The following is a 26,153-nucleotide window of genomic DNA, read 5'->3' as shown; positions in this document are numbered from 1 at the left end:
CTTTTGTGCTATTTTTCAATGTAATATATAATTCTTCAGATAGTGATGTGCGCTGTTCTTTCAGAGACTGCAACATGAAATTTATCGTTGCATTAGCTGTTAATAAATTAGAATCTCTCCGACATAATGCCTCAACAGCCAGTATTCACCCTTGACCTTGGATTTCCCCCATTAGATACTTTTTAGTTCAATTTGTTTTCACGCGTATGTGAGTGTTGTGTTCTTCCTGACAGCATTTTATTTTAACTCAAAATTTCATATTGATATGTGTAGCCAAAAGTGATAAAAAAAAACTTTTAGGAATGGTGTAGTGATTGGATTTTGAAGCGTTAAGAAAATAAACGTTCATAGATGGCGCTAGGCAACTAGCGCGAGTGTAATTCAAAGAGTGATGTCATTCGAGTGTTGGCTCTTGGTGGAGAAGGAGTTACTGAGCAGAGTAACTCGAACGAATCTGAAATAAATCTGTTAAGTTTTCTATTTGCCTAATTTTTTTCAAAGCACTCACGAACCAGCCACGACATTTGGCGCAGTCGACCAGATTGAGAATCGAGTGCTATTTTTGACGAACTTGAAATCGAACTTTATTTGATAAAGGTGTGTGCTTTCGGTATCGATATGGCCTTCCTAGGCAGTGCGAAAAAGGAAGATTTGAAGTTGTTGGCGGAAGAGCTGGGTGAAACTGTTTCATTAGAGATGAAAATTGTGGACTTAAAAAAATTAATTACTGGAAGTGAAAATTACGAGGAAGAGTTTGTGAAGAAACAAATGATAGTTATCATAGAGGATAGAAAAGCGAGAGAAGATCAAAAACGAAAGCAAGAAGAACAAAAACGAAAGCAAGAAGAACGAGAATTGGAAGAAAGAAAAATTAAAGAAGAAAGAGAATTGGAAGAAAGAAAAATTAAAGAAGAACGAGAATTTGAAGAAAGAAAAATTAAAGAAGAACGAGAATTTGAAGAAAGAAAAATTAAAGAAGAACGAGAATTTGAAGAAAGAAAAATTAAAGAAGAGCGGGAATTGCAGGAGAAAAAGGCACAAGAAGAACGAGAATTCGAACTTGAGAAACTGAAGCTGCAATATTCCAGTGTACCCTTGGATGTCGAATTACCAACTCCCAAGATAGAACTCAGGCACGTGATGCAAAAATTCGATGAAAAGAACAGTGATATCAGTTTATATTTGCTGTTGTTCGAGAGGCAAGCCGAGTGGGCTCAAATAAAACGAGAAGATTACGTGTCGCATCTATTAGGATTATTGCCAACGGATATAACCCAACTAATCGCTCGAGAGCCAATCGAGAAAGTTAAGGACTATGACCACATCAAGAGTTTATTAGTGAAACGATTTAAACTCAGCCCGGAAAAATTCAGGCAAAAGTTTATGACTCATTTTAAAAGACCGGAGACTACCTGGTGCGATTTTACTTACGAACTTAAAAATTATTTTGAGCAATGGATTCAAGGATTGGAAATAACTACTTTTGAAAGTTTGTCGGGTTTAATCATAACAGAACAGATAAAGCGAAAAGTACCTACGGATATTAAAGAACATTTTATTGATGTTTGGTCACAATTCACGAATCCAAACGAAACTGCAAGCAAATTAGATGATTATGAAAATGTGCGATCAAACAGTGTGAGGAAAAAGAAAGAACTATATCAAGAGAATAACTTTTCTAAACATCAAACCTACGACGAAAGAGAAGAGAGACATTTTTCGGAACGGAAATATGTACCCCCGCATCAACGAGAATTCAGAAACAAAAACTTTCATAAAAACGAAACTACAAATTCAAGAAAAGTAACAAGGGACTGTTACGTTTGTGGATTGTCGCATTTTGCTAGAGACTGCCCAAATAGACATAAAAAATCGCAGTTGAGAGAATCTGCGGCAGAAAAGAAACGGGAAGACATTTTAACCGCGGAAATTCAGTCGGAATTAATTAATGGTGAAAAAAGCTTAAATATCAACCCTTTACAATACGTTGATATTTGTGTGGACAATAGAGAACTGAAAACCCTAGTTGACTCAGGTGCTATGATACCAGTTTTAAATTCTAAATATGTGTCGAGTGAACAAAAAGAAAAAGGAAAAATCATTTTAAAAAGTGCATTTGGAGAAAGGATTAACGCTACTCTTTCGAGTTTCCAAATATCATTAAAAGATAAAAACAACGAAGGATTTTCCAGACCTATTGAGATAGTTGCAGCTGTCACGGATAGAATTCAAGAGCAATTCATCATCCCCCCCTCTGTATTAAACTTATTGGGAGAAAGCATAAACCACAGCCGCAGCCAAAACACGTCTGGATTAGAGGCGCCGATGGAAGAGAGCTTTGATGAATTTATGATTTGTTGTGGAATTAGTCAGAGCGAAGAACAACCGAGCGGAAATGAAAGCGATTCTTTGGATAAGAAAAACAAAATTAATGCGTTGAAAGAAGAACAAAGAAAATGTGATACTTTGCTGTCAGTAAGAAAAAATTTATCCCTTGGAAAAGGAAACTTTTTTATGAATGATGAATTAATATTCCACCGGGATAAAATATTAGGCGAAAAAGTGAATCAGTTGGTTTTGCCCAAAAATAAGAGACAGCAAGTTCTTAAATTAGCACATGAATCAATTTTCGGATGCCATATGGGATTAAAAAAGACTAGTGAAAGAATTAAATACAGTTTTTATTGGCCAAATATGACAGATGATATTAAAAACTTTTGTAAATCCTGTAAAGAATGCCAGTTGAGGAGTCCGGAAAAAATGATTGATAAAATTCCTATTACTCCTGTTCTCCGTCCGGAATTGCCATTTGAGATAGTAAATATAGACCTAATAGGACCCATTGAACCCCCTTCTGCTCGTCGGCATAAGTATGTATTATGTCTAATGGACCAGCATTCTCGATGGCCTGAGGCTATCCCTCTTCGTTCGTTAACGGCTAAAGCTACGTGTGATGCTTTATTGGAGATATTCATGCGGACTGGAATACCCAATGTTATTGCAAGTGATAATGGAACGAACTTTATTTCTAAGTTAACCCAGGAATTCATGAAAAGATTAGGTTGTGCTCCCAGATTTACGACGCCTAACCATCCAGCTGGGAATGGCCTTATAGAAAGATATAATAGGGTGTTCAAAAATTCACTCCATCACATTATCAGAACTGATCCGAGTAATTGGGATAAATACATTCCATATATGCTTTTTGCGTACAGGGAAGTTCCTAACTGTACGACGGGTGTTTCGCCATTCAAGTTGATGTATGGACGTGAAGCACGAGGACCTCTCAGTGTTCTAAAATCGAGCTGGTGTGGTGATATTGCCATTCCGTTAAACATGGAGAAATCAGTTGTGGATTATTTACAGGAGCAAAAAATAAACTTAGAAAGAGCTGCAGAGGAAGCATCTCTCATCGCTTCTGGTAAACAACAGGCATATGCAGAATATTGTAACCGCCGAACCGCTTCTAAGGAATTTAAGCCAGGTGACCAAGTTTATTTATTAATACCTGATTCATCTAACAAATTATATGCCCGTTGGACTGGTCCTGGAGAAGTTATCGAGCATTGCCCTCCACATTCATATAAAGTAAAACTTAGCGATGGAAAAATTCGGCATTGTCATGCAAATAAAATGCGGAAATACTATCCAAGAATTAATGCTGTAGGCATGATCTTTGAAGATGATGCAGACTTTGGAGAAGTTTATTCATCCCCCAGTTATAAAAATGTATGTTACTGGAAAGAGATATTTGATCAAGTGGATTTGCGACATCTTTCTGAGGAAGTGAAATGCCAAATCCTGAACTTATTGCAGAATCATCATTCAATATTTACCGGACAAGTTAAAGTTGCAAAGGTTGGTCATCACAAGATAAAATTAGAGGACGATAAAGAAAGGAAAAAACCTTACGTGTACAGGATTCCTGAAGCGTTGAAACCTCAAATAGACTCCCAAATCGAAGAGCTCCTAAAACTAGATCTAATCGAAGAGAGCTCAGCTGACATTGCCTATCCTATAGTCTGTGTAAACAAGAAGGATGGATCTATCAGGATGTGCGTGGATTATCGAGCTTTGAATGCAGTGACTAAAACCGACGATTTCCCCATGGAAGACGCAACGGAATTAATATATTCCATAGGACAGGCAAATGTGATTAGTGTGTTAGATCTTTTGAAGGGGTACTATTCGCTTCCCATGGAAGAAGATTCGCGGGATTATACATCTTTTAAGACCCATAGAGCACAATATCGTTTTAAGGTAATGCCTTTTGGGCTGAAAAATGCAGCTGCTACTTTTCAAAGGGAAATGAATAAAGCATTGTCGCCATACAGAGAATTTTGCCGTGCTTATATTGATGACATTGCTATATTCTCCAATGATATTTCCTCTCACTTGAAACATCTTCATTTGGTGCTGGATAGATTGGAAGAGCTGCAATTCACCGTTAATCTTTCAAAGTGTGCTTTCGCGAAATCTGAAATTTCATACCTGGGACATATAATTGGCTCAGGAAAGCATCAAGCTGATCCAGCTAAGTTAGAAACGATCTCTCGTTTGCCCGTACCTGAAACCAAGAAACAACTACGTAGTGCTCTTGGCCTGTTCAACTATTATCGTGATTATATTGCGAATTTCGCCGAGATTGCCTTTCCATTAACGGAACTAACAAAGAAAAGAAGCCCTGATGTATTACCGTGGTGTGAAATGCATAGTGTTGCTTTTGAAAAATTAAAATCAGCATTGTTACACGCTCCTACTCTACACACTCCGAATATGAGCAAACCCTTTGTGATTCATTGTGATGCCTCGTCAATCGGGATTGGCTCGTGTTTATCACAGACTGTTGATGGAAATATGTGCCCTATCGCTTATGCAAGTCAAAAATTAAACAAAAGCCAACAATCTTGGTCGACAATCGAACGGGAAGCATTTGCAATAGTTTGGAGCTTGAAAAAGTTTGAAACCCTTGTGTTTGGATCCGAGATCCACATCTTTACCGATCATAACCCCCTTCCTTATCTGACCAAGTGCGCTCCTCAGTCATCGCGACTACAAAGGTGGGTATTTGCTTTGCAGAGATTCAACATAACATTAAAACATTGCCCTGGTTCTAAAATGCCGCATGCTGATGCCCTGTCACGTTTATTACCAAAATAGACTGAAAAACATTTCTTTAGTACTAATATCATTTTTCTGTTTTATATATCAATATGCGATTAGTGACTATAAAATAATAATAATTTATGCTTGATATTATGTATATTTGTTTTAATGTTTTTTGTTATTATCATTTTCTTAATATGTTGAATAATTGGTATTCGCAAGTTTAAGAGTATAATGTGCAAAACTGTTTGAAATAGGATTGGTTACAGGAATATAACTTTTTCTAGTGTTTGTTATAAATTTTCATTCAGCAGTTTTGGTTATATTTGAAATATTATTTGAGTAATGTTTATCAAGTGAAATCCTTTCTTAATTATGTATTAATGTTTACTAAGTGATTATATACATTATTAAGTATATATTAACTGATAAGTGAGTTTCTTATTATCAAGATGGTATTTATATTCAATTGTGCATTTCTTATTTTACCTCATTGCTTTCTTAAATGTTTGTTAGTAATTAGTTATTCATTCGAGTTAACTTTGCATTTGTGTTTATTTTTATTTGGATAATTTGATGTTATTAGATACGTTTTAAAATCCAATTCATAATTTTAATTCAGAGGTATGTTTATGTTTTCATATAAACACTACTCTTACGTTGGGGGTGTAGTGATTGGATTTTGAAGCGTTAAGAAAATAAACGTTCATAGATGGCGCTAGGCAACTAGCGCGAGTGTAATTCAAAGAGTGATGTCATTCGAGTGTTGGCTCTTGGTGGAGAAGGAGTTACTGAGCAGAGTAACTCGAACGAATCTGAAATAAATCTGTTAAGTTTTCTATTTGCCTAATTTTTTTCAAAGCACTCACGAACCAGCCACGACAAATGGTATGAAGAAAATTTTTCATAATATCATTAAATATTGTGACCAAGAAGCAGAAAATTAAGCAGGAATTAAAATATTCCTGAAAAAATTTATAAAATATTTTAATGTAAAAAATATCATTATTATTTTGTAAAAAAGTAATTACCAAATATGTCCCTTGGCAATCCCTTGGTGTCCCTTTTATTAAATAAAGATTTCTCTGAAATATTTTACTGTGCATTAGTACCTTTTCCATTCTGTATTACTAATTATCTGTAATGTCTGTGTCTCATAAAACCGCGAGTCTTCATTGTTAAATGTGAACTTTTCCTCCTTTTAGTTTTCCTCTCACCCTTATTTTGTCGAATTAAACCCAACCTAACGCATGCGCAAAAGAGTGGAGGGTTTTACAGTCCGTTGTCAAACAATATTTTATCACTTCTCTTGATTCTACGAGGCAACTTTATATTAACAGTCTAATTAGGGAGACATAATATTTTGCTATGTTGGTGATGCCTGAACATATAGTGGAGACAATTTTAAAAAGTTTTAGTAAATACTGAAAAAACGGTATTTAAACTTGTGAATACCGGTATTACAAAATTGTACAAATGGCTCAAAATACCGGTATTTGGTATACCGGTATTGCAATCCCTAGTTACAACAATGTTTTGTTTGTACGATAGATAATACTAGCTTCCATTTTGATGTGTTGATTTTAAAGTTGTTATTTGAAACGCAAGATATTTAGGTCTATATTTAACGATATTCTCAGATTTTTTCCCTCAGTTTAAACCTAATGTTGCAAATTAGCAACAAGGTTTCCTTCTCCAGAAACCAACGCTCAAAAACAAAATAGGGCGATTCAAAAATTTTGCTTATTCAAGAAATTCGTTATTATAGATAGCGTGGGTCCTTGATAAGAATTTTTTAAAATTCACTATGAATATTGAAGCCCAATAAAATTAATAGGTTAACTCTTTAAAGTCTGAAAATATTGAAATAGTGTATTGTCGTTGAGAATTCGTAAGTGTACGAAACTTCAAAGCATCAAGAAACAAATCAGAAATTTTTCGCAAAAAGTCATCACCACAACCATAAAATAATTTTAACTGTGTGAAGATATTGTATAAAAAGGCAATACTTCAGGGTTAAATTTTAATATAAAGACTAACATTTTTAACAGCAAATTAATTTTATTGCAGGAAAGGCTAGCCACTTACAGCTTCGCAATCCAGCGAAAAAGTCGCCAAGAAAATAAAGGTAACTTCAATTCTTTAATTTACAATATACCAATTTAGTAAAATTTCTTCTTTAAATACTAATGGTGAGGGAAATTGTCTTTTTGTCATTTATTATCAATTAATCAAGATTTTGAACTTATTGCTGAAGGTGGCTTAGAAGGGGGGGGGGATGAATAGTGATATAAATTGCATTTTGCCTTGAACAGAATCAATGGAGTATACTTACTTACTCATTTGAGAACAATTTGCATTTTGCCTTGAACAGAATCAATGGAGTATACTTACTTACTCATTTGAGAACAATTTGCAATCTTAAATTTCATTAATTATGGTGGTAATCTGTTATAATAACATTAAAATATAAAACATGATAAATAATTCTTTAATAGAAATTTTAGGATCTTCTGTAAATTTAGGCATGTGTTGTAGTAAAATTTTTAATTAAAATCTAGAAACATTCCAAGTGTTGTGAAGGGAATTTCAGTGCTTTGTTTCCACCTCACAGGCAAGGTTGAAGGGGAAATAAATAATGATAGTTAGTTTCACTATTAAAAATAATGCAAATTCTATTCTGAACTTAGATTTTAACTATTGTTTATATAGAGCTTGTTCTTCAAGGTTTTCCTCTTCTAATTTAATCCTCAAAGTCTCTTCTAAAGTAGTTTAATACGAAACATTTCCTTAGCTTTCTAAACTGTTTTACAAAACTTTAGCAGGACCTTCTCCCTCTCACTAAAGGCCAGATGAACTAAAATGAACAGAAATGAAGTCTTCTTAAATTTATTTTATAATTGCACTGAACACGCCGAAGGTTGTTTTTTTTAGCTGTGTGCTGTTACGAATTGGAGTATTGCTTACCAGCGCAGAAAGTCTGATAACAAAAGAGGGTTTCAGAGATATCTCTAATTAATGCTGCATGGAGGAGTGTTAATGATCCACTGCCTTGGTGACTATTTGGCGATTTTTTACCGAGTTTGAAAACAAGTGTTCTCGAAAATGCAGTCATTTTTCCGATATATCTGTTAAGAACAAAGATATGGCATCCTTCAAAAGGTTTCGACGTTCTGTCACTAAATCTATGAAAGCGGAGGCAGAACAGTCAGAAGCGAGCAGACTGAATTCTACCATTGATGTATTGATTACTTAGCGAGTTCTCTGCCTGCTGTTGCCTATGTTAGACATTTCTGCAAGTGTTTAGGTTTTGCTAGCCGTCTCTGATTTAATTGTAGAATAAAGCATCGTTTTCTGTTGTTGCAGTTGTTGGACTTTACTCCTTACCAGTATGAGGTGGATTTTCCTTGAAAATATAATAGTTTCAAATAAAGTATTTGAAGTTTGGAACTTTGTTTTGCGTATTGTTTTTTATGTCGTGTTTAGTTATCACCGTTTGTCGTCTATCCGCTTATACTTGAATTTTAACTAAATTAATTCCTTTTTATTTCCGCTATGTAAATGTAACTCAATTGCCACTGGGGTTAATGATTCATTTGGAGTCGGAACATTTGGTTGGTTATAGTTTTCCTCTTAGGCATTCTTGAAAGTGAATTTTTGTTTTCTTAAGTGCTCTCTTACCTCGTGACTTCAGGATGAAACATCTTTTTAAAACTTTGTTTCGCCTTGTTTTGTGTATTGGAAAATTTTGGAATTTAATCCAAACTGTGATGCAAAACTTTTATTTTAGAGTGTAGACGCATGGAAATTCCGTTAAGCCTTTTTTTTAGTTGAGATGTTTCGGTGCTCGAAGAGATGTACAAATAATTCCACCTGGCTGAATACCTGTGTATTTCTTCGCCCAGGCCAAATTTTTTGATGATTTCAGTCCACTTTGTGTGCAAAAAATTATTTTGTAAACGAATAAATTAAGTTAAGCAGTATATTTGATATGAAGGCGAAAGGTGTTTGCTTTGTTTCTTTCTATGATGCAAAATTCAGTTTTAAATATAGTTCTTTTTCCTCACATAAGTTTAAATCTCTCAATGAAATATAAACATAAATATGAGGATGCAAATCGTTAATCACTAAAGTAATTCTTGTCGATTTATTTGCATTTGATTTATGTGAGAAATTGTAAAGCGCCTTACTTGTATAGAATGTTTGATTAACAAATCCACTTGTTCGAGAGAGACGAATCATCCCGAAAAGGAACAAATGAATCTTAACCATAGCAATGAAAGTTGGGATTTTTTGCATAGATCCATACAATTCCGTGTCTGATTTTTATACTCTAGTAGTAGAATTGAAAAAACTGAAATGTATTTTCAAATGTAGAATTAATTTTTTTTATTCTCATTTTAGAATTTAAATTTCTTTTTTATTATTATTATTATTTTGCTATCCATATCCAACCGCGTGAATAGGACAGATTGTATGGGTATGATTATTTTGAAAGTATTAACAGTGGGGCAGGTTTTCAAATTTGTTAACTTATGATTTTTATATATAATTATAAAAAAAATTAACATGGTTAATTTAATATTTGAAATTTTAAGTTTGAATTGTGACATTTTTTCATATAATTGCTTTTTCTCTCTCTTAAAGCGAAGCGTGTAAGAAGGAAGAGGAGTGTCAAGAAAGGTACGTATAATTCAATTTTTTTTTTTTCTCTTATGAAAAATAGCATTAATGTAAATCTCAATGCTGAGGAGATAAATCAAAGGCTCCTTTTTGAGAGCGCCATATATTCATTTTTTGCTGTTGTTACTATAACGAAATAAGGAACAAATGTAGGAAAGTGTCTGGGACGACTAAAAAAAATATAACACAGCCACATCATCAAAGCGGACTCAAAAAATTATTAGGCTCATTCATATTATTTGAAACTGATTACTGATTATTTCTATATAACTGTATATATTTTAATCAGTAAAGAATCTATGTATCTATATCCGACTGAAACATACTTAGATTGATAGATAAGATCATACACATGATTTACCATTTTTCAAAACACATGTGCCCGCGAATAAGAAAAAGAAACCATTCGATATTTTAAATTTTGTCAGACAAAAAAAAAGAAAGAAAAAAAGCAGAATAAGTGATTGATTTGTCAAGGAAACCACAGAATTACTATCAAATCCCACATGAAATTAGTGGTTACAATGCAGTATTTTTATGAATTAATTTTTTTTTTAATTTCGCAGAATTACACTAGTTTTATTATCTATTAGTATAAATTTTTATAGAATGTATGGGAATAGTTATAATTAATTGTTTAATAATTGTTATAAATAATTCTAATTTAATTACAACCCTTTTTTTAATACTGTTAAGAAAAATTGGTGTCAAATTCTGCTTTCACATACATAGGCGATAGAAAGTTTTTCTTCACTTTTTGAAAGCATTGACATTAAGGAACTAATTTTTTTTTTTAATTTACCATAAATAAAAATACGAATTCGTAATTCAGAAATCAGTTCTCAAAATTTTGTAACATGCGACTTCCAACCAATGGGAAAGTGCATTTGAATGCTTAGTTTTGATAATATCTTTTTTTAATTAAGAATATTTTTTAAAAAAGATTTGAAATTCAAAACCTGGTTATTTCAGTTCGAATGATGACGTTATTTTTCATTAATAAGATTAATTTAATCATTGATATAAATTATTTTATATTTTAATTTTTTTACAGAAGTGCCTTCAGAAAAAGCATCTGTAACCATCCCAACAACGGGCCAGTTAAATTCAGGTAATTCTTTTTTTTATATAATGTGTAATAACATATGTACAGAGAATCACAAAAAATAAGCACAATTTCCTTTAAAGATTGAACTGAAACATTTACTTTCTATCTCAAAGCTTCATTAAATAAGCTGAATAAATTTTTGAAATTTGTTTTGGATATAGTGGAGATTGAAAATAAAAAGTTTTAAATTGTATGGCTCCCATACTAGAAAAGAAAATGTCAATTAGCAGTGTTTCTTTTACATTCTGTTATGCACATCCAAAGTTTCACTTTTTATCTAAAAGAATTAGCAGAGATATGCCTACTTTTACTTGATTACTTGAGAGTTAATCACACATTTAGATGGGACATTTATACAGTACCGAAACGGTCGTATGTAAATTTTTGTGCAGTTGATTTAGAGCCACAACAAGTCCTAAAAACAGAAAATCCATCACATGTCCAATCTTTTCTATCCGATGGGGAATTCATTCATTTCAAATTAATAAATAAATAAACATGGTGAATAGAGTATGGTATGGTAGAATATTGGTAAAAAATGGTTAATTACTCTTGATCAATTTGTCTGATTGGTATAAGGAGAGCGTACTGGCATGCAGAGCCAACCTTCTCTGTAAAGAGGCCTAGATGCGAGAAACCATTTGGGGCCCTAGATTTTTTGTAAAGTAAAAAAAAAAGTTACAAAAACGAATGTACAATACTATTGTATGTTTATTTAATTCATGCTTTTGATTTTGCTATTATTACTTCAGAAAAATAATCATCTTTATTTCATCTAAAAATGTTACATTTTGTTTTTAAATGTTGGATTTCAATTTTAATTTTTTGCTTAAATTAAAAGATGAGAGAAGGACGACTGTTTTTGCTTGAAATAGTTTACGGATAATGTTAATTTTGTACAATATTGCAAATCCTATTTTTACACATAAAATAAATGGCATTTCTTGTATTTGAATCCAATAGACTTTTAGCTTTGAATACCGTTGCGTTATTGTTATTTGCATGAATACATTCTACTAGGGCTTTACAAATTTGTTCAAATTGTGTGTACACTACTTTAACTGAATCTGTTTTGGCTTCCCAGAATATCACGTAATGGCATAAGGGTAATATTTAAATGTTTGTGTAGAATTTCCCATCATCATTTAGATGCATAAAATACGCAATTTAAAAGTTGCAGTATCCAAAATTTTACAATATATATAGCTGAAATTGACATCGCAAATTAATAAATAATAATTTGATAGGCAAGGGATATCAGTTTTATGAGGGTTTAGAGCAATTATTTTTGTTTATACATCTTTATATTTCCCTTTCACGTTTCTATCGTTGTTGTATGACTATCCTTTACAATTCATAATATTTAAATCAAGCCCATTTAATGACCGTTTAATTCAAATTAAACGCTCATGATCTTGAATTTCAGTTGACAGCTTTCACCAGTTATTATAGTCACATATAAATCGTGAAGGTTGTTCATTTCCGCTTCTTTTGGAAAATAGTGCACTTCAGAAACAAAATATAGGGTCCTGCGTTTTGAAATGAATTAACCAGCTGCGAACCCGCTTTCACCATTTTATATTTTTTTTAAGTAGTACGTAGTGGAAAATAATCTACTTTCAGCCGTCTTAACAAAAAAAATCTTATGTGTTGTAAGGGTCCGGTTTTAACCCAAATTATTTCAAATTCAACAGTTATGATACTTCGCCGTAAACCTAGATTATTATATTCACTTGTTATTGTTAGCCATAAACCTAGAGCATTAAATTTACTTGTTATTTTTAGCCATAAACCTAGAGCATTATATTCACTTGTTATATTAATTGTTATTGTAACTTTCTGATTGAATAAACATATAATACTTGAATAAACTTCACAGTTTCACTGTAAGACTGCGTAGTTTGTGCAAAACTTTCTTTTCCAGTTGAAACTTGAATTGAACTTCTAAAGTCGGAGCAATTTCATTATCAGAATGATTTCGTAGATAAGAAAACAGCTCTACATGTGACTTCTTAAAATTTAATTTTCCTACTTTTTTCTTTTCTTTTTTGACACTCAGAGTGACATTTCCTTGGCATGAACTTGATTAGATCTAATATTAAACATTTTATGGAATAAATTATTAAGATATTTTATACAATTTAACCTCGTAGATGAGGTAAGTGTCCGTAAATCTACTCACCTTTGTAATATATTACACACTTGCACTACACTGCAATATATCTATAAACTTAGTAATTTCCAAACTCGTCGATTGTTCCAATTAAATTTCTTACTCTCTTCTTTCCATCCCACTATTACTGTTCAGAACATTATTTTAGTTCTTGATAATGTTGGGGCCCCCTTGATCGTGGGGCCCAGGTGCATAGCATGTGCCGCATCCCTCAGATGGCCGGCTCTGCTGCCGTGCCTGTACGCGCTCCTTTCTTTTCATTAGTTTAAAAATAAGTATTCAGACGATAACGTCTGGTTTACCATTTTTTCCATTTTTAATAATAAAAAAAATTATATTATGTAATCCTATAATAACATTGCAACATCTTTTCAGAACTTCCGTCCAATGTGGTGGACGCAGGCATTGATAGGGTGAGCCAACACCTCACAGGTGAATACATTTAAAATTCTATCATTTTATATAAAACAACATCATGGTCTCCTTAAATAGCTCTTTATGTACTATGTTCATTCTCTTAATTTATATTTTCTTGAGTCATGATTATAGATATAAATAACGCTATTTTATTTTCAATTGATTACATTTATGTGGATGTAAAACTAGTAAAAACCGATAATACGTTAATTGCTGATAATGTGACTTTGGGAAATGCAGTTCAGGACCAGCCATTGAAGAGATTCAAAACCCATATCTCGCTCATTACAAGATTAGTATATTTTTCTAAGAATTGTGAATCATCTGAAGCAACCAACATGTTTTTCTATAAAGATACTGCAGATAGTAATTTTTTGACATTTGTAGGAACTCATGCAGGTAATGAAAAAAGAAATAGTTTAACCCTTTAGAAAACCATTTTTTTTTTTTTTATTGTCATGGTTATATTGAAATACTTTTAGGATTGAAATTTGCTTAAGAAAAGTGATTCATTTACCTTATTAGATAAATTTAACGTGATTTATTAATTATTTGTTTAATTAATAACTAAGTAATGACTCAATACATACAATTTTGTGTCAGATAAGTAACTGAAGCATCTAATTTTTTATCCTATTGATAAATTTCTCAGAACTTATGCCAACCTATATGACTTCAAAGATTAATGATTTTGATTTTAAGCAAGCTCTCCATTGTCATATAAAAGGTTAATAAAGAAAATTAAACTGAAAGAAAAGTATAATAAAGGCTTTCATGACATAAAAAAATGAAGAAAAATAATAATTAGGATAAAATATGGATACCTTTGTTTCGATTGGATAGATTTTTTAATTATTATAAAAATTATACTGAGTTGTATGTAGATAAGCCTATTGCCCAATATGAAATGAATATTTCTGATGTGGGTCTGTGGCTCCTCATGTGAAACAGAATCCAGATTCAGAAGCTTCATATCTGAAGAATATTTTGAATTGAGATCCAATTAATTTATTGAGTAGACTGAGACAGGCAAATGATTGTCGGACATTAATGGAACTATTCAAGTAAAGACCACAACAGATAGTATTCAAAGCATATATGTCATTCCTTAGTAAGCAAAGAAGGAAAATATCAAAAATATGATTTTTGAACATTTAGACTTCGCAAGATCTACTGGGTGTCCCAAAAAGATTGAAACGTGGTTTTATTCTTTAACCGTTAGAGATAAGTGGACAATGTAAGTTGCAAAATAGTTCAAAATGAAAAAGAAAATAAGGTTACGTTTACAAAAAAAAATCTGCCGTTATTTTTCAAAAAGTTATACATTTTAAAATTTTTATGTGGTTCCACTAGACAAATTTGATGAATTAAAAAGTTTTTCTTTTCCATCCTACAGGATCATTAAATAAAACCGCGTAATTGCACCTTTAAAATTAAATGAATTATGTATGATACAGTAAAAGAAATTGACTTATGCCATTCTTCACATCACTCAAAACGCTGTTTTTTCGGTAAAAATAGGGCCTATATGCATATTGATTGTGAAAATTTTTGGATCAAAAATGCGACAGCGTGTTATTATGTATAATATCCCAAATGCTTTTAAAGTTTTAATGGACAGAGATAAACAATGGTCTGCCTACGCTGGTATGCGGCTATAAATTTCATTTTATGTGGTCTCGCGATTGGCGCATACAATAAAAAAAAATCATGCATACAAACAGATCGAAATTTTATGAAAAGTATTTTGGAAAAATCTTTTCATAAAATTGGTGAAAGAAAATCGCCTGCATTTCGCTGTGCAAATTATTTTTAAAAAAAATTGAAACGTCTAAATTATAGTTAAATGAAAGAAAATAAATCGTCTGAGAATTAATATGTTATTTTGAAAAATTATAATAAAGTTAACAATAAATTACTGGTATATATTTATTTTGTATTTTAATTTTCACAAATAAAAATAACTGTCTGAACCTAAAAACAAAATCTTAAGAGTACTTGATGGTACCGCAAAAAAAGCCCTAAACAGTCAAAAAGGGCCTAATATAAACATTATTGTACATTTTATATTTTAATAATTTATAACAAATTTTATTTGTATTTTGGTATATAGTCCTTATGCAGCGCATTCAATTTTCAAATAAGTATAGCTCAATTTTAAACATACAAGTATGCGTGTTTTTTTTTTTTTGTAATGATATTGTTTTGTAAAAAAATTAAAGCTCTTTAATTGACTAAATTTGTTTAGAGGGGGCGCATAAAAATTTCAAAAAGTGTAACTTTTGAAAAATTAACTGAATTTTTTTTTTATTTCATGCTTTATTTTCACCTACTTTGGAATTTACATTGCCCACTTATTACTAATAGGTAAATAATTAAAACGCGTTTCAATCCTTGGACAATCTGTGTATTACTGTAAATAATGAAGTATATCCTCCACCCGATTGCAATATAAGCTTCAAAAACGGTGAACTGAATTATTGGGAATGTTTTTAAGACTTATTTAATATCTGATTTAAATACAAACTCTGAAAGTGGATGTTTGATTAATTAGTTAATTTGATGTATCTTGTCATTCCAGCAAAACCTTTCAAATTTTATTTTATTTTCGATTTAAAAAAAAGAAAGGGAAAAATGAAGATATGTAACAAAACATTTGAATATATGCCTATAATAGAATATTTCACCCTTAATGAATGATATAGTATCCTTTTGACATTGTCTTGAATGAAGAAAAGGACCTTCGGTCTCTCCAGAAAATAATTTAAATTATCAGAACAGAATTACGATATTAAAAAAAGCAATAAAAATGTAAGTGATCCGATTAATAGTCACAAAATTTCATTTGATTTAGTTCTAATAGATTTGAAATCTAAAATGGTTGAATTACAAAAAAAAGTCTTTATTTCGATTGATTTCGATAGAAGAGTTAAAATTACAAGAATTGTTAAAAATCCGGTGAATAACTTGAATGTCATCAATAAACTATATTAGACATTTAATCCCTTTAGGGGAAAAAAACATTTATTTTAAAAGAAAAATTTATGACGGAAAGAGTATTCCTATAAAACATCTTCCAAATCCTCAAAAAAAATAATTTTTTTAATGCCAATCCCAAACAATATGTCGATAAAAATCAAAACAAATAATAATAATAAACAGATGATCTTTTAACGAATGATCATGATGGACATTATGTAGAATATAAAATTTCTGGACTACTATAAAAGATTTTCAAAGTCAAGTTCAGATTTTAAAGCGGCTATAATCGAGATGATTGTACAGTCGATTTTAAGGTATTCATTTCTACTTCATTAATTCCTGAATATAAGACTGTAATGAAAATTACAGTCTATTTTAGATGAAATCATTATAAATATCAATAAATAAATGCTTCATCAATTACAAATGTCAATCCTTGAATTGATATCTAACTCGATAAAGATGGGGATTTGATATATAGAAGGAAATAAAATGAAATAAATCATGTTATCATTACTGATATGCTACACATGATTAAGAGTTTTTCCCTAAACATAATACCTAATAACCCCTTAGGATTGGCTCGATTGAAAACTTACTTTTATATTCAGAAATTATTTGACGAAGATTTATAAAAAACTTTCCCTAATACATAGACATGACAAATAAAAAGTTAAGAAGTTTCTAAAACTCCTGTCAGAAAATTTGATTAAAACATTAAGATGTTAATAGGAAATTAGTTAATTAAAATCGGAAATTATCGGAAGATTTTATTAGATAATTTCAAGATAAAATCAACTGGTAGAATGTTTCAGCTTATCAAGAGCTGTCCGAAAAATTATTTCTGATAATGAAAATTTAAAGAAATTTCATTTGATCGATGATCATAAAGTTCATTGAAAATGTTTCTCAATATCAAATATTAAATTATGTGTTTATAATTGAAAACTTTTGGAAATTAGATATGAATTTGATTTCTATGCATCAAAAAAAAATTGAGTATAAATACAATCGGAAAAAGTAACAAATACACTCAATGGTTGAAAGTAAATTTTGAGAAGGAATTAGCTGAAAAAATATACAAAAGAGCTCAATTTTGTCAAGATTTATTGTTAATTTAATTTTGTCAAGATAGTCATTGTATATTTGAGTTATCAAGTTTATATGTTTTTGGAAATACAGACCGACAGGCAGTAAATTCCTTGTTGGACGTGGCTCAAAATTTGAAAGCTGTCTAGACTATAGATGCTAAATCTGTGTACCGAATCTTAGAAATTATTCAGTGAACGTATATACTGTAACAACGTGATAGCGTGAAGATTAGATTTGCGCCCTTCAAAATGAACGAATTATATCTTGAGCAAAGGCGTTGCGTATCGTTTATGAATACAAAGGCAAATTGAGTATTCAGTTTTCAACTACCTTTAAGGGTGATCCTTAGTCTTTTTCTGCTCCATGGACCTACTGTTAAAGATCCCAGATCACATTGTCTCCCGAAATATCGCTTCAAAAAATATGAAATTTTTTGCAAAGGCAAATAGCAAAAATAAGGGCTAATTAAAACAAATATGAAGAATAAATAGTTTTGTTATTAACCTCATTTAAAGACATTTCTTTGTTGGCGCCATCTGTCGAATTTCACCTACAACATGCCCTTATTTATATTTTATACATGAATGTCATTATATTTATTTAACACTAGTCGCCTTTGGTGACCATCCGGTTCACCAGTATTAATGATCGCTAAAATTTTCAATTAATGTAACTTGTTCTCTTAGTAGCCTTTTCTGCAAAATATTTTTGAGCTTCATATTTTTGGTAGTTATATGATTCAGTCGTACTTTTATGTAGGCCTTAAACAGTTAGTTCTGTTTCATTGTACTACTTTCTCTAATGTCCTGTCAGTATCCATAAAATTTCTACTTTAAATTAAAGTGGAAATGTTAAACTGAAATCAATATAAAAGCTTTTTATATTGAAGCTTTTATAATTGTGTGTTTTATTATATTATATTTTAGTTGTTTATTTTTTTAAATATGAAAATTGAAATCAGAGTCGTTCGGCAGTGAAATTATATGTGCACTGCAGAATAATTTATATAATATCTTAAAGAATTATTCAACAAAAATTTCTCTGATTCATCGTAAAATTAATTTTTTACTTTCAAAAGGACGATGCAAATAAAAATATTTTATTTTATTTCAGTCAATAAATGAACTTATGAAATAAGTACGAATTTTAAATTTTACACAATCCTTTGATGCCAAGGAATCATATTCTGCGAAATACTCTTGACACCAACTTTTAAATAAATAAATAAACGTCCTTATCTTCTGAGATGAATCTGACCGATTTATGAAGTTTTTATGCATCAGTTTTAGAACAATCAACATTTTTATAATCGCAGGCCAATCACTATCGAGAAACCCTGCAGAGGATTAGCGTATCTTCATTGAGACAGTCGGTGAAGTAGTCTAAAATCGCCAGTTTTTATAGAAGAGTGATATTGAAATTTCATAAATCAGTCAGTTTTAGTGACTGATTTAGTCGGTTGGAGTTCAACAATTTTTATTAAAAATATTGGTGTCTCAAGAATATTTTGTTAAATATGATTCAAAGGGCAGAGGACCAATGTAAAAATTTAAAATTCCTGATTCATCGGAGCATTTATTGACTAAAGTTATATTAAATATAATTATTTAGTTCCTTTAGAACATTTTGTTAGCAAATGTATGCCCCAAATTAGCTGATGGTCGCTGATTATAATGATTATCCTAAGTATATTAAACTATGTTTACCTTAAATTAAAATGTTTTATAGAATTCATAATATAGGTATTGTCAAAGCTCATAAAAACTTTTCTTCCTTTTAATTTTCAGAAAATATCTTATTTCATTTTTTTTTTCATTTTATACAGACACCTGCCGAAAATTACAATTTTGTTTATTAAATTTGCAATAATAGTTGATTTATTTTTTAATTTAAACTTCTATCAATGTGATGGCAACACGTTGATAAAAGCTATTTTTTTTTTAATTTGACGTGCTCAATCTAAGCATAATTTATAAATTAAATTTTAAGCTTTAATTAAAAAAAGCTTTAATTTGATGCAAAAATCGATTTTGTGCTCTAATATTTTCTGGTTATAGCGACAAAACGCCGAAATTACGCTTAATTTTTAATTAAAATTCCAATTAAAAATTTTAAAAAGTCGCTCCACGGTGCATATTTCCGACCTCCAAGGTGCCATGTTTGATAACTGTATGTCAAACGGTTTGGACTGTAGAGCGCCAACACGCACAAACACACATTGAGCTTTGTTTATAAGTATAGATATCACATCGGGCTTTGGTCAAAGATTCCCGGCCACTTCGCGAAATGGCCAGCCAAAGTAGAAAATACAATATTAAGTGCAAGTATTTCGGACTTTGGCCAAACCTCTTGGCCAGTTCGCGAATTGGCTACTGGCCGTACTTCGGGCTTTGGCCGTAACATATATATATCTATGTTCCACATCTCCATTTTAATGACTTTCACCTAATTCACCTAAATTTTGCGCACTTATAAGACATGAAAAAGAATACTGATAATTTATCGAAGTACACAAATTAAATCTTAAAATGATTAAAAATTAAAAATTTGTTAATTTTTACACTGTTATTTTATTACGTGTCTTGATATCTTGTATTGGTCTTAAATTAGTGATTAACCCTGCTTAAAAGTTAGTTTAAGTAAATCGCTCAAACGAAGAAACTTTGTTATATTACTATAGTACAGGGTGCCCCACAATGTATGCAGTGTCTAATAAATATATTTACAGATTCAGATAGAACACATCAGAAAGAATATTTTGATGTATAACACGTTGTGTCTTCGAATATAGCATCGTAGTCTAATTAAAGTGAGAAGCTCGTGATCATAATACTCATTTTGACGTGTTTTATCCGAATTTGTAAATATTATATGCTTAATACTTAATAGGACACCTTGTATTTGTGAACAAAATTTGCAGTGGTAATATAACAATCAATATTTTATAGAGAGAATTTGCCACTGAAAATTTTTAAAAAATGTTTGATTCAACAGATATTTTAATATATATATACAATATGTAATGATATTTTAAAATCTAATTTAAACTCAATTAATTTCCTAACTTTCAGTTTAATTTAGCCCATATCAATTTCATTCTAAAATATTCTCTTATTTCCTGATCCATTCCACTTTTTCTATTTAATTAATTCAACACGAGTTCTAAAATTGCTAAATAGGCTAAAAGCCGATAAGTTCCCACGCTCCGAGTGAAAGGATAAAAACTGCCCAGTCAAGCACATTCCTTTTAAAAGATCCCTGTGTTTCCCTTGTCTAAATCGCCACGTGTTGGAAATCCCTATTAAAATCTCACAGTATATATTCACAGGATTATTACACATTTTCATTAGCTTTTCCTCATTACCTTTTGTATCTTTCTGTGTTGTGCTCGTCGCTTCTGCTTGTACAAAAAAAATCATGCCTTTCGGAATGGAACTAAAATGAAGTTAAAAATTCAAAGTGTCTTCTCTGACTTCGGCCACGACTCTTCTTCAATAATTATATATATAATATAGTTAATTAATCAGTTAATTTCTGCTAGTTATGTACTTGTATTATTTGTTCCTGTAGAAGCATTTTGATTGTTCGAACATTAATGAAATTTTGCATGTTACGTTTCCTATGTATATATTGTGATCGATGTCTTCCAAAGTTTATAAATGAAAATTGATTACATTCCTTAATTAAATTTAAATTCAGTTGCCTTCAAACAAGATAGTTATTTTCTGTTGAAGATTTATAATGACGATTTTATATTTTGAACTGTTTCTTTTAGATGATGTTGACCATGTTGACAGCTCACCAGTGCCTTCCCCCACATCGTTGGACTACACACCCGGGTCCCTCGTGTGGGCCAAACTGTTCGGACACCCGTAGTAATTTCTATTTTCTTTTTCCGAAACGTAAAGCCGACTGGATAGAACTAAATGCAAAATTCTGGAAAAGGCCATATCTATATGTATTTGTATTGTCCATAAATGAATGAAAAAAATAGGAATAATGAAACACTTCAGACGCACCCTAATACAAACATTCGTACCCCACCCCCCTTCTTTCGACTAGCACATGCAAACATATGCTATCCGCAATATTTTAAAGAAACCTGACATACTGCGGATAGCATGCGTTTGCATGTGCTAGTTGAAGGAAGGGGGGGGGAGACGAATGTTTGTATTAGTGTGCGTCTAAAGTGTTTCATTATTCCTATTTTTTTCATTCATTTATGGACAATACAAATAAATATAGATAAGGCCTTTCCCAGAATCTTGCATTCAGTTCTATCCAGTCGGCTTGATGTTTAGCAACATAGAGTGATCATTCAATAATCTTTAAAATGTTGTGTTATTTAAAATTTCTAGGAAAATTTTCTTATTTTAAATCAATTATCAGTTTTTGGAAAACTTTAGCAATATGATCGATGTACGATCGTTTCCAAACGATATTATTTGAAATGTTTCTAAAAATCGTAAAATTTTGATATTCTACCACAAACAAATTGTGTTTATTTAGTCATCAGATCATTTAACTCTGTTCTAAAAACACATTTCAAAGGTTTGTGGATTATCTGAAAAGTATTCGGCCCTTAGATATTTTCGAAAAGAATCCGATAATACCCTTTAACTCCCAGTCCCCGTTAAAAAATGAATTTTTACTGGCGATTTTCAATTTTCTAAAGAGAGCAAAAAACTTTATAAAATCGTCAGAAATCTTTGCACAATCTTATCCTGAATATCTTCTCTATTTCTGTATTCTCATAATCTTACCGAGCAGAATTTCCCATAAAACCTCTATATATCGATGTAAAACGAATTACGACATCGCAAAAGTATAGAGATAGCGTCCGGACATACGAAATCGGGTGATTGCACAAATGACTCGATTTACTGTCCAGAATAGAGAAAAACACTATTTAGACCATTATCATTAAGACCACGCTCTTATTTATATTCAATCAGTGTTCGAACGAACATAGATAAATTTTTAAATATTTTCGAATTAACTTTTATAAAAATAAACGTCTAGTTAAAAATCTTGACAATTTGAGCAATATAACTTATAATTTTACAGCTGGCCGGCGATAATTGAGGCAGATCCAGACCTCGGAGAATTCCACCAACAAAAGGGGTCTAACCAGGTATGTTCATTAAAAATCTTGGATTTCGATAGGATAGACCTTTATGAATTTTAGAATAAATTTTTATGTTTGTATTAATAGGGATGTGATTGGAGATGTAGAATCATTTCTTTATCTTATGTTCTTACACTGCAATATGCATTAGGTTAATATATTATTAGATGAAATTATTAGAGTGTTCAAATCAGAATTAACTAGATTTTGGAGGTATTCAAAAAGGAAATTCAGATTGGTGATAGAACCAGGAAATCAGTAATATCAGGGAAAAGTCGGAAAATTTTTCCGATCAGAAAATATAAGTGGCAATCATAAGTATGTAAAAATATCCAAGTCCGGAAAAATTGCCGACGAGAATGTTATTATCTATAAATTAGTACCTTATATCTAGCCTGATTTATAATAATAAATGAAATGAATAAAGACTTTTATAAAAGCATAAGTTCTTGATTAGAGCAATTGATTTCTTATAGTTAGTTTAAAGAGTCATATTTTGGCCATTTCTCTTATTTAAGTCTTAGTTAAAATATTTTATTAGATATGTATTATCATATCTTCCTATGCTGCAACATAACGGATGCAAGGAGCACTCATTAGTTATTGACCTATTCATTTTGAGCAAAGGCTAGAATAACCTTTCTTCTTTATTGTGTCGTTAAAGTAATTTTAATGTTACTTAGAATTATTTTGCAGTATTAGAAACTAAGTAATTTCCAGTATTTTTTTATGTATAAGAAATGCAATACACAGTTTTAAAAGATTTTTTTAGGATGTTAGTTCCATTGTTTTTAATTTAAATTTCATTAGAAATATATTACTTTTTCATGAGAAAAAGTTGGTAACTATTTTCAATAATGATAGTAAACTTTATTTTCAGGAATACCACGTAGTGTTCCTGGATAAACCCCCATCCAGGTCTTGGATACGAGCTGCGTATATTAGATCCTATGACATTTCTCCGCCGGTATGTTATACTTCTTATGATTGAATCCTTTGAATTATAAATAACAGACCGGTTTTGTCTCCCAGAACATTTCTCGTCTATTCTCTAAAAAATGTACTTGTGTATCAACCGTATGATTTGGGTGAACAATAGTTACGAAAGATCCTGTTATCGTGTCATCTTTGGAAAATAATCACTGTGAAGCGGTTAATACACATGTACCAGAAAAATGAATATATATTTTGGCGTTTTTCCAAGATTTACTGAAATCAGTTTGACACGGAACTATTAACTGTAGTCAAAAGTTCACATACCGAATGTCATTTAATCATTACACTGTTTATTTTTCGCTTTTACATGTTTGAGAAAAGAACAGAACTCTTTGACGGATGTTCCAAATCTGATACAGATTTGATGTTAAATCCGTATATTTATCTATTTAGTTTTATTCTGTATTTATCGGGTTATCGTATTCAAATAGACTGGCGTAATTTCAAAAATGGGTTTTTTTTTTTTTTTCATGGAGGTCTAAAACTTGAAAATTCGTCAAATTCTCCAGTTTGCATTTTTTTGACAATCACAATTTCCTCTTTGACTTCTTCCGAGATCTTGATTAATATTTCTTGATATTCTAAGATGGCACTTTTTAATCTTTTTATCATATATGAAATGATTGAATTTCTAGGACTTCAATCTGTTATTCTCTGAACCCGTGCAAAGGCAGGCAGCAGAGTTGTTGAGAGTGAAATGAAGGAAAATTTTAATTAAATCCAAAATTTATAAATAAAAGCACCGTCTCGGTGTTTCTTTTAATCTTTAACTATTTAGATAAAAACAAGAAGACACAAAAGAAGCCTTTCCTTTACAGGCTAATTCATTTCTTAATCAATTTATAGAACATTATCACAATTAAATTATTTAACATTTTTTATCATGAAGTCTAGGATAAATTGTCGAAATTTACCCTAGGTATTCGGTATTGTGCCTACAAAATCACGCCTTGTCTCCTTGTTCGTAATTGCTTGCTTTGATAATAAGGTGTCATTTGATATCATATGGTATTTTTTTTTGTACATAGATTTGTATTGTTAAACTGCACTGTTATTCTGTAATGACTGGATTACTAAATTGGTAACTAAGGCCGCGGGATATTTAATGTGAGATATTTTGGTAACTGAAAAAATATCCGATTATAATACTTGTGAAGATAAGAGAGGAACTCCTCGATTGTTTAACCCTTCTCTGCTCCAAAACACTGAATGGACAACTTTGGGACTACATGTTTCTCTTGCCTCCGTCGCAGATCGCAGCTCAGAGCCCTTTTGTTAGCGCAGCTTAACCAGCTATAGAAAGACTATGAGCCATAATTATTTTGCCCATGACATCGGATTATGTTAGGGTAGGAAAGTACTGCTAATATATGAAATACTAATACTTTGAAGGTTAAAACTCAATTTTTTTTAACTCTTGAGAGATTAATAAATATAATTTTGAAATTTTAATGAAATAAAATTATTTTGAGGTAAAGAATATTCGAAGCTGTTATTATGAGTATCCTAAGGGTGTCCTAAAATTAACGCGCGATTTGAATTTGCCACCATTCGTGCAGTAAAGTGTTGGCAACCCTATTAAAAAACAATATGATAGCTGATTGTTTAAGGTTAGTAAAAATGGAGTGTCACACGATGGAACAACGTATTAACTCAAGACTTGAATTAAATAAAAAAGCACAGTTTTTTTTCCCCTAAATTGTTTTATTTTTATTGAATTGGAAAGCTCACAGGGTAGGGTTATGTATGGAATAACACATAGGGCAAATGGCCTCCCCGGCTTTGCTTGACACATATACACTCTTTTGTCGAAATTTTCCATGACCATTTTGCATAAAAGTGGCTTAATTTCGTTGATGCAGTGTTGAATTTCCTCCTTCAATGCATACGTGCTTGTGGGCTTGTTGGCCTTTGATTTCAAATGACACCATAAAAAGAAATCCAGTGGTTTAAATCACACTATCTAAGGGTCCGATTTTCAAATTTTTGAACTGTGGCTGCCAGACTTTTATTATTTTTCAAATATTATTCAATAATGTAAACATGTTGTTCTATCATGTAACGCTCCATTTTTACTAACCCTCAACTATCAGCTGTCAGATGGTTTTTTTTATTGTTTCCCGAACGCTTAACTGCACGAATGGTGACAAATTCGATTCTTTCGGTTATTGAATTGGTTCTATAGGTTTAATTAGTTTTATCATAATTATTTGGTTAAAATAAAAGCTTGCTTTTTGTTTTTAAATTTTGTGAAAATTGAATAAGTATTTAATTTTGAAATAAAAAATGTCATTCTTACTTGATAGTTTTGCATTTTTAAAGCAATTCCATTCCTTATCTTTTAATTAGATCCGTTTTAAAACATACGAAGAGAAAGCAATTTTTTCGATATTATATATTTAAAAAAAGCTAACGATGAATGTGATTCTACTAACCAACCTTATATGTGTTATGAGTGTATTTAACTC

At 31.1% G+C, this 26,153-nt stretch overlaps 1 protein-coding gene across 1 annotated transcript in view; it reads left to right on the top strand.

Annotated features, from left to right (window-relative positions):
- LOC129975007 (histone-lysine N-methyltransferase NSD3-like) overlaps window positions 1-26,153 on the top strand; it is a 194,969-nt gene that overhangs the window by 144,698 nt on the left and 24,118 nt on the right. Inside the window, exons 12-18 of the mRNA XM_056087862.1 lie at window positions 7,177-7,234; window positions 9,754-9,789; window positions 10,844-10,900; window positions 13,446-13,502; window positions 21,337-21,436; window positions 22,629-22,695; window positions 23,570-23,656. Coding sequence (XP_055943837.1) covers window positions 7,177-7,234; window positions 9,754-9,789; window positions 10,844-10,900; window positions 13,446-13,502; window positions 21,337-21,436; window positions 22,629-22,695; window positions 23,570-23,656 — 462 coding nt within the window. The remainder of the gene's footprint in view (window positions 1-7,176; window positions 7,235-9,753; window positions 9,790-10,843; window positions 10,901-13,445; window positions 13,503-21,336; window positions 21,437-22,628; window positions 22,696-23,569; window positions 23,657-26,153) is intronic.

The sequence above is a fragment of the Argiope bruennichi genome, chromosome 1 (assembly GCF_947563725.1).
Source record: "Argiope bruennichi chromosome 1, qqArgBrue1.1, whole genome shotgun sequence".
NCBI lineage: Eukaryota > Metazoa > Arthropoda > Arachnida > Araneae > Araneidae > Argiope > Argiope bruennichi.
This window is presented reverse-complemented; position numbering and strand designations above follow the sequence as displayed.